The sequence below is a fragment of the Myodes glareolus genome, chromosome 7, assembly GCF_982192425.1.
Source record: "Myodes glareolus chromosome 7, mMyoGla1.1, whole genome shotgun sequence".
Classification (NCBI taxonomy): Eukaryota; Metazoa; Chordata; class Mammalia; order Rodentia; family Cricetidae; genus Myodes; species Myodes glareolus.
Window position 1 is genome coordinate 101,163,772 of NC_142032.1, and position 10,242 is coordinate 101,174,013.

At 37.1% G+C, this 10,242-nt stretch overlaps 1 protein-coding gene across 1 annotated transcript; it reads right to left on the bottom strand.

Annotated features, from left to right (window-relative positions):
- Positions 1 to 6,066: 6,066 nt before the first annotated feature.
- Positions 6,067 to 7,017, bottom strand: LOC125397362 (olfactory receptor 52K1-like). Its single transcript, XM_048429729.3, has one exon. The coding sequence runs from the start codon at positions 7,015 to 7,017 to the stop codon at positions 6,067 to 6,069; it is 951 nt and encodes a 316-aa protein (XP_048285686.1).
- Between the last annotated feature and the right edge of the window lie 3,225 nt (positions 7,018 to 10,242).

Below are 10,242 nucleotides of genomic sequence, written 5' to 3' on the forward strand. Positions count from 1 at the left end.
TTCTATAAATGATCAGAGACCAAAGCTGAGAGTATGTATAAATGGAATTGTGATTGTTGGCTTGATAGATACAGGAGCAAATGTGAGTATCATCACTCCAGAATCTTGGCATCCAAATTGCCCTCTTCAAGAGGCAGATTTCAATTACTAGGAATTGAAACCATATCTCATGTTAAACAGAGCACGAGATGGGTTCACTGTATTGGGCCAGAGGGTCAAAGAGGAAAGTTAAGGCCATATGTAGCTGATATTGCAATAAATTTATGGGGCCGTGACCTGCTACAACAGTGGAATACCCAGATTAACATTCCTGCAGTCTCAGGAAGTCATGATTCTGGGAAGGATGTAATAAAGTATTATGCACAAAGGTCACCAGCCATTCTGGCTGTACAAGAACATAAAACAACTAACAAACCTTTAGAGGTACCTACAGCCTGTTAGCCTCCGCACTTTTCTGTGGATACCCAGGCCTGATTCAGGCGTGCGCTTTCCCGAACTCGGGTCCACGAGAATGGACGATTGTCCTAAGGGTTTAAATAGACACACACAAAGAGACCTGCTCACTTACCAAAGAGTAAATGGCCACTTTATTAAACTCAAGTCAGGTATTTATACCAGTGGGCAAGAGGGTTCAAAAGGGCAGGGCCCCCTCCCATCAGGAGCAGTGGAATAGGATGACAGGTGCTCAGCACCTCAGGCAGAATCAGCTGGGGGAGCCAGGCACGGCAGGTGTATAGGGCCCGCAGCTGGAACCTTGTTTACAGGTGGAATCACCATAACAAAAGAGAGCCAAGTTCTTTCTAAACTATACCCTCAAACCAGTGCTAGTGCAGAATCTCCAGGGAGCCAGAGGTCAAATTGCCCTGCGAATCGCCAGGAAGAAAAGGGAAAAAGACCTGTGTACCTACAACAGCCCTACCTTTAAAATGGCTAACTGAAAAGCCAATATGGGTTAAACAATGGCCTTTAGCTGAAGATAAATTGCAGGCTTTAGAACAATTGGTACAGGAGCAATTAGATGCTCGACATATTGAAGAGTCCACTAGCCCTTGGAATTCTCCTGTGTTTGTGGTAAAAAAGAAATCTGGCAAATGGAGAATGGTGACAGATCTAAGGGCTGTCAACAAGGTAATTCAGCCTATGGGCCCTCTACAGTCTGGACTTCCTCTGTCTTCTCTGTTACCCAAAGGATGGCCTCTTATAGTTATTGACTTGAAGAGTTGCTTCTTTACCATACCATTACAAGAAAAGGATAGAGAAAAATTTGCCTTCACAGTGCCTACTTATAATAACTCCCACCCTACTAGGAGATACCAGTGGACTGTCCTCCCACAGGGAATGCTCAATAGCCCCAGCCTGTGTCAATACTTTGTAAGTCAGCCATTGGAAATAATACGTAAGCAATTCCCTAAATCTATAATATACCATTACATAGATGACATTTTGCTATCCGATTCAAACATAGATACTTTAGAAAGAATGTTTGAGGAAGTAAAGATAATTTTGCCTAAATGGGGATTACAAATTGCTCCTGAAAAGATTCAAAGAGGAGATTCTGTTAATTACCTAGGTTACAGAATAGGTTTACAGAAAATTAGGACACAAAAAGCACAAATTAGAAGAGACCGGTTACAGACTCTTAATGATTTTCAGAGATTGTTAGGAAACATTTCCAGTCTACGACCAGCTGTTGGGATAACACCTGATCTAATAATTCATTTAAACAAAACCTTAGATGGTGACAAAGATTTGAATAGCCCCAGAGAATTACAGCTGAAGCAGAAAAGGAACTGACCATGGTTGAGGAAAAATTTCAGGAGGCACATATAGATAGGGTGGATCCAAATCTTAGTTGTATTCTAGTCATATTGCCTTCCAGAATTTCTCCTACGGGAATTTTAATGCAGAGGGAAGATACTATTTTAGAATGGATCTTTTTACCACACAAACCAAGTAAAAAATTAAAAACTTATGTAGAAAAGGTCTCTGAATTAATTATAAAAGGTAAACTGAGACTTTGTCAACTAGCAGGTATAGACCCAGCAGATATTATAGTGCCTTTCACTACTGATGAAATAAAAAAGTTATGGGAAGACAATGAACCATGGCAAAGGGCTTGTGCTAATTTTTGGGGAGAAATTAATAGCAACTATCCAAAAAGGGGTAGACTTAACCTTATAAAGCGAACTTCTTGGATTCTTCCTTGAATTGTACATGATGCTCCAATAACTGGAGCCTGTACATTTTATACTGATGCTAATAAATCAGGGAAGACTGGTTACAAATCAGATGAATTGAGTAAGGTGGAACAAAGCCCTTATACTTCTGTCCTGAAGGCAGAATTATATGCCATTCTTATGGTGCTAAGGGATTTTAAAGAACCTCTTAATATTGTTACAGATTCACAGTATGCAGAAAGAGTTATCTTGCATATTGAAACTCCTGAATTTATACCAGATGATACAGAGTTGACTTCATTGTTTATCCAGGTACAAGACATAATCAGGAATAGGCTTTGTTCAATGTACATAACACACATCCGGTCCTATACGGGTCTGCCAGGTCCTCTAGCACAAGGTAATGCAGAAATTGATCAATTATTGATTGGAAGCATGTTGCAGGCCTCAGAATTTCATAAAAAACATCACGTCAATAACAAAGGTTTAAAGAAAGAGTTTTCCATTACCTGACAACAAGCTGAGGAGATTGCAAAGAGATGCCCTACTTGCTCTTTATATAACCAAACACCACTACCTGCAGGGACTAACCCGAAGGGTACTCAAAGGAATGAAATCTCGCAGATGGATGTGTTTCACTTTGCAGAATTTGGAAAATTAAAATATGTACATCACACCATTGACACTTTTCAGGCTTCCAGTGGGCAACTGCTTTAAACTCAGAAAAAGCTGACTCAGTAATCACACATTTATTAGAAGTTATGGCCATTATGGGTATACCTGCACAAATAAAAACAGATAATGGTCCAGCTTATGTCTCTAGGAAAAGGAAACGATTTTTTGCTTATTATAATATTAGACATGTTGCAGGTATACCATACAATCCTACAGGTCAAGCAGTCATAGAAAGATCAAATCGAACTATAAAGGATATGTTAAATAAACAGAAAAGGGTGGAAAATGCTCCCAGAAATAGATTACATAATGCCGTATTAACCTTGAATTTTCTTAATGCTAATGAAAAGGGAACAACAGCGGCAGAAAGACATTGGATAATGGAAAAGTCTGCTGAACTAAATCAACCAGTTTATATCAAGGATGTGCTGACCTCTCAATGGAAGCCAGGAAATGTGCTACGTTGGGGAAGGGGTTTTGCTCTTGTTTCCACAGGAGAAGAAAAATTGTGGATACCATCAAAATTAATAAAGGTTAGATTTGAAGAAAAGAAACCTCTTGGAAAGGAGAAATTACAGCGTCTACAATGATGATGACCATACAGGTGGTAAGAAAACCTTGGAACAGGGGCAGGGTTCTGTTCTTGTCTCCACAGGAAAGCACTCCTCTTTGAAAAATTCAAGGGACCCTGGATGTTTGAATACTGACAGATGGAAAAATACTGACAGATTGGTCCAACTACCCAGTATGGATTATCAAGAAAACTGAATAGCTTCTGTGAGTATGAAGCTCTGGAATATACTGAATCATATTTCTGAATTTATAGAGCTGGTTTTGGAGTTGGACTCTTGGCTCGGTCCCTCTCTAATTCCAAGCCTGTTGTTAAGAGAAAAACCCAGAGTTTCTGGAGTTTCTGTCCTATGTCAAGAGCCAAGATATGAGATAGAAAGAAATATGAGTTTAGAAAACATCTTTGCTTTTCTTCATATCTATCATACTTTTCATAGAATATGTATATCATACCTTTCATTGAATATATGTTTGTATATGTCTATATAATTAATATTTAAGTTTTCCACAATGAACAATGAGTTTTTTCTGCACTGGTATTTGAAGTTTCCAGGAAGAAGATGGGACCCTCATAACAACAACTACACTTAGTTGATATGACGTCATGATACTGATAGTGCTACTACAAGTCCTGTTTCGGGTATCAGCTGCACAGATGATTCCAACTTGGTTAGCTGAAATGGTGCACATCTTGTACAACATTCTGGCCAGACCTCCACAAAATACTCAGAGACTGTTTGCAATTTTAAAAGACATTGATCTTGAAATTTAACCATCATTTTACATTCACAGGATCCTTCAGAAAGAACCTTACCCCCATGACTGCTGGAAATAATTCTAGAGGACCATGTCCCCTCTCTCAGCAAAGTTTGTCCTCAGGTTTAGGAACAATATTTAAGGATTGATTATAATTAGTATATGGTTGAGAGTTGGGAAAGGAATTTTATAAGCTCAGGAATCTTTCTGAAAAAAAAAGAGGGAAAATTGGATAGATAATAATGATATTTGTGAGTTATTGCTTATAGATAATTACATAGGCATAGATTTTTGTATATGGATACAAAGTTAAATTATATTGAATATTGTATGTATGCATGCTTCTACCTGTTTAAAACATTTTTATGTATTGATATATATTGTATTGATATATGTATACCATATTGCAGTGTACATTTCTACCTCTGATTAAGATACTCATATATTGTTTATGTATTGTTATTTATTGTTTACATTTGGAGGTCATTGTCCTCATTTATTGCACAGTTGTTTATTCTCTTAGTATTTAAGTTAGATACGTGTTAAGAATTGTAGATCAATAGTCATCTATGTCTGTCATATTTATGGTTAGACTAATCAGGTTCTTTAGATACATAGAGATTATATCTGTATAAATCTTCTTAAACCTCTTCGAAGAGCTGTAGAAAATGGAATTTGATCTAATCTTAGAGTTCTGTGTAGTGAGACACAATCACTCCTGGCAACACCGACCTATTCCTGAGAGATTGTTGAGCACCAAAGACATTCCACTTGGAGCTTGTCTTCTTGACAAAACCAGCCTCTGGGCAAGGAACTGCCCATACCTCAACTACTGACAAATACACGATATCTGGAAATGGATAAGCAGAACTGTCAAATCCTACCAAGACAGGGTAAGACGGTTTTGAAAAATCTCTTGCCTGTTAAAATCCGGAAATGGATAAAATTCGGAAATGGATAAAATCCGGAAATGGATAAATAGAACTGTTAAATCTTGCCAAGACAGGGTAAGACGGTTTTGAAAAATCTCTTGCCTGTTAAAATCCGGAAATGGATAAAATTCGGAAATGGATAAAATCCGGAAATGGATAAATAGAACTGTTAAATCTTGCCAAGACAGGGTAAGATGGTTTTGAAAAATCTCTTGCCTGTTAAAAATAATCTGTCAGTTATTCTAGGCCTTAGTCAAAGTTGGTTGCTTCAACGCTGCAAACAGGTCTTTGGTGATCACCCAGGTAGCCAGTTGTCTCTGTGATTTGTTGCATGTTTTGGAAGTTCTTCTTTTGTACTTCCTAATTACTCAGGTAACATTACTTCCCTTCTCGGATCTTCTATGGGGTTGAAGATTAGATAAATATAGCTACTTTCCTCTCATGACTTGGCCAAGTTATTTATTATACAAGACTTTAGCTAGTTAGAATAGGATATTTGTACTTATTATATATAATTTTGTAGGTTTGTACTTACTGTATATAATTTCATAGTAGGCTTAGAACTCTCTTACTTAAACAAAAGGGGGAGGTGCTGCTGGAGTATCTTCTGCTTCTTCAGCCAATGGTCACTGAAGTACGAGCCCACAGTGCTGCGGGAGCGCCTTCCACTCCATCAACCAATAGCCACTGAAATACCAGCCCACTGGAGCATGGCATATTTCTCTTTAAAAAAAAGAGCAGCAAGCCTCGGCTTGGCCTCTTGGTTCCTGCGCTTGATTCCAGCTCCTGCTCCAGCGACTAGGCTCCTTTCCTGACGGTTTATGTGTATGTAAGTTTTATTCCCCAAAATAAATACCCCTTTAAAACCTAACTGGTGTGGAATTGATTCGTCATTAAAAGTTAATGCCTTATTATTTCATGACACATTCTTCCTTCACAAATATTATTTAAAAAAATTAGTACTCTGTAATTTTTAAGTGTGAGAAGAGGCTAAGCACTCGGTCCCGAATCTGTTTTGTCTTGATACCATACACCAAGGGATTGACTGTAGGGGGCACTAGAAGGTATAGGCTTGACAAGATGATGTGGACACTTGGAGATACATTCTTGCCAATGCGATGAGTTAGGAAGCTAAACAGTGCAGGTGTATAGAAGGCAAGAATGGTGCAGACATGTGCAGCACAGGTGCCCAGGGCTTTACAGCGGGCATTCTGGGAAGAGAGACGGAACACTGCTTGGAGAATTTTTACATAGGATGTGGCTATAAGCAACAGATCTAACACTATCACCGAAAGAGCCACTGAAATTCCGTATGCTCTGTTAATGAGAGTGTTAGCACTGGCCAACTTCACCACAGCCATGTGCTCGCAGTAGGCATGGTGGATAACATAGTTTGTATAGTAGGGCAGCCTCTTAATTAGAAGAGGACATGGCAAAACCATGAACAGAGCTCGGCTCAACCCAACTAAGCCCAGTTTAATAACCATAGAAGATGTAAGGATGGTCGAATAATGCAGTGGGATGCAAATGGCCACAAAGCGATCAAAAGCCATGGCCACCAAGATGGCTGATTCAAAAATGCAAAGTGTGTGGATAAAATACATTTGTGTTAGACATATATCAAACTCAATCCAATGTTCATCAAACCAGAAAATATCAAGCATTTTCAGGGCCGTGGAGCACGTAAGAAGCATATCAGTCATTGCCAGCATGCAAAGGAAGAAATACATAGGCTGGTGGAGGCTTGGTTCTAGCTTGACAGTAGCAAGGATTATGGTGTTCCCCAGCAAGGTCAGGACAAGCAGGAAGCAGACGGGAATGCTGATGAAGCAATGAAAATTTTCCAAGCCAGGAATACCAACCAAGTAGAAAAATGAAATGTAGTGATGTGTGGTATTGTTTACCATGCTAAACCTAGGGATGTTTTAAGGTCAATTAACAATAACTAGGATAATCTCCAAAATGCAGAGATAGGATTGCAAAGCATTTCTTCTAAGGTTCTTGTGTGTGGAATCTAGAAACCTACATCTCCAAAATTCTAGAAAAGGTTCAGATAAACTAACCCATCTCATGGAGCACCAGCAACATTTTCTGCAAAAGAAAATATTAAATACATTACATTTGTTAATTGGGGAGTTTTGCCAATTGAATATTTAATTAAGCCTCATGACATATTTATCATTTTCTTCAGAAAATGAACTTAATAAGGCATATATATATATATATAGTTTATGCCAATGATTTTTGAGAAGCTAAAATAATCTATAAAGACTTAAATATAAAATATGCCAATACTCCAACCTTTAGAAGATATTTTGATATAACATCATTTAAAGCACTGATGTTAATCTTGTTATAACTAAACAGCCATAACTAAACTGTTGAGCATTCAAATAAGTTATAGTAAGAGCAAACAATGTCATAGACATGATATGTTTTAACACCCATCAAAGTCAAATTTATACATATTTCCTTTTTCAAGAGGAAATATACATGTTTAAATGTCTTCTTCATTTTCTATTTTAGGACTGGGTGGCCTTTCATTTTGTAAAATTTTCCAAGTGCAGGGGTGGTTGATTTTAAGACACAGAAATACTAAAAACACAAGAAGAGAGGCAGAAGTAGAATGGTTGCATTAAAGTTGCCCTCCTAGGGAGAGAGGAAGAGGATGTGTGATCAGTAGGGTTATTGATAATGAGCTACCATCAGAACATCAACTGTCTTTACAGTGTAATGACTGAGGCACATGGCATAGCTATATGACATGAATAAAAACTTTTCTGTTTGGAAAATTTTGCTATTTCTATCACATTACATGTTGAAAAAGTGAACTGACAATGTGCTTGAGTTTCATTTTGAGGACTTGAAAATTTAGTATCGATGGCTTAAATTTGAGATTTAATATGTTCAGGGAAAGAGATGATTGTAAAATTATGTTCTTCTTTATCTTTTAATAAACAGGATTAACCTCTTTGTCTGGTACTAGGTAATCAAGCATACAACTGACAGTTTGTACATAACAGGGCAGTACTTTAAGCACAGCTATGGCCATGAGAGGCAAATTAGCACACTTTTTTTTCTTATAGTTTAGCAAAGAAACCTTACTGATAAAAATAACACGTCTGACCTTGGTAAATATGTGCAATAATTACAACCATATCATTGTCTCCTATAAGTTCAGCTCCATGATGACAATGTGTATTTCTGTCTCAAGAGAAAAGAAGCAAAGCCATTTCCTCTAAGACACCTTTTCCTAGGTTCTTAGGTGTACATATTTGCTGATAGTTTGTTTGGTGCATCACTAGTCACCTAGTCATGAATAGTAGATGCCTTAAAAGGATCCCTGTCACCTGGATTCATTTAACTTCAATGTTTCATCAATAGTTGCTAACTCTAGTCCTGTTAGTTTTCCACTTTTCCCATCCTATGTCATCTCATTCTTTAGACTTTGAGCACAAGAAAGTACTTACAGTAATCCAGTAGATGGACAGTCAGTTCTTAGGCTAGACCAGAAGCGCTTAACATGGTGCATATTTTCATAAGCAGTCCATAGATTGTTTCAATTTTTACCTAAAGCCTTTGTCCATGCTTACATGGAAGCTTATCCACAGTTACTGTCCAAACTTCTTTTTCTTCAACTGTCTTCTTGGAATAGTCTTTGCAATTTGTATCACGAGTAACATAACAGAGCGTGACCCATTACAGAAAATAACATAATTCTTTCTCGAACAAGAAGATATTTAGTAATAATTACTTCATAACTAGCAAATCAACCTGTTCAGACATCTGTTTGTTATCCTTCAAATATAAAGGTTAAATGCCATTCCTCTGTGTTCAATATTTCTCATTTGCCTTTATCCTTTCTATATGAGACACTGTCCTGTAACCTATAATGCAGTGAGGATGCTGTTGCATCACACAGGAGGCACTCTGGAGAGCCAGTAGCCGTGGTTCCTTTGTGCTAGTACAATGCTCAGGAGGCCACCTAGGTTCACAAATGAGATGTCCCTTGGATTACAGAGAAAATGATTTGTACAACATGTAACAGAACGGTGCCATGCCACCCTGCTCAGCCATGTTAACTAATCCTGAACTTACAAATCCTGCAAAATGAAGTGAGATAATCTTCATCCTCTAAATCTTAATTTCAACTTCATTGTCATTTCTCCCAGGATACTTTTTCTGAGGATCCTTTGGAACTTTGCTCTACTTTATTGTATCTGAATTTTCTTCAATATAGCCTAGAAAAACGAAATCTGATCATTAGAAAATAAAAATATGATGACACTGGAGAAACTATGAGAAAACAGTCAGGCATAGAAGGTTAAACTTCTAGCTCTCACTCATATCTAACACTTAGAAAAGTTCATCCCAGAAGTTAGAAGAATGGTTACCAACACATAGAAAGGGTAGAATGAGAGGGGGACAAGAAGTTTGTCAGTCACTGTATCAAATCTAGTTAGATCGGATGAGAAACACATTCTCACACACAATGGCAAAGTAAAATGAAGAAAGTGAGAACAGTTAATTATATATTTCAACATAGTTGAAAGAGATTTTCAATATTCTCACCTCAAAATATACAGCGTTGGAAAATGAATATCTGACTGTTGTGATTTTACCATGATTCCACGTATGTTTATGGTCATTGAAACCACACAAAATCCTCCCAGTAGAGTAATTCTAAGGTAGTTTTTTGATCAGTAACATAATATATTATAAGAAACGTACTCTAAAGATAAGAGAACATTCTCTTACGTTTTCTCATCAAATTTTAAAAATTTGTTTGTAGTTAGACCAGTCTTTAGTCCCAAATTATTGTGTATTTATGATTTAACTTGAAGTCAAAATTCACAGTGATTTTGTTTATTACATCTTCTACCATCTTTTATTATAGATCTTTTACTGCCTTATTAAAAAATTTCACAAGATTCTATGAGCAATACAAATGTACGTCATATACATGAGGATGCTGAAGATTCCCTTCACACTGATTTTTAAAGTAGCTTTGCTAACAAATAATATTGAGGGAAGACGCAAAATAGTCAAAATATTAATTTAATTTTATGTAATATTAGTTGACCTTATTTTTCATTGAATTTTCAGTGTTTACCAAAAATTGTCCATCAGTA

Excerpts from the sequence above, each read along its gene's own strand:
- LOC125397362 (XM_048429729.3), bottom strand. The coding sequence starts at position 7,017 with ATGGTAAACAATACCACACATCACTACATTTCATTTTTCTACTTGGTT.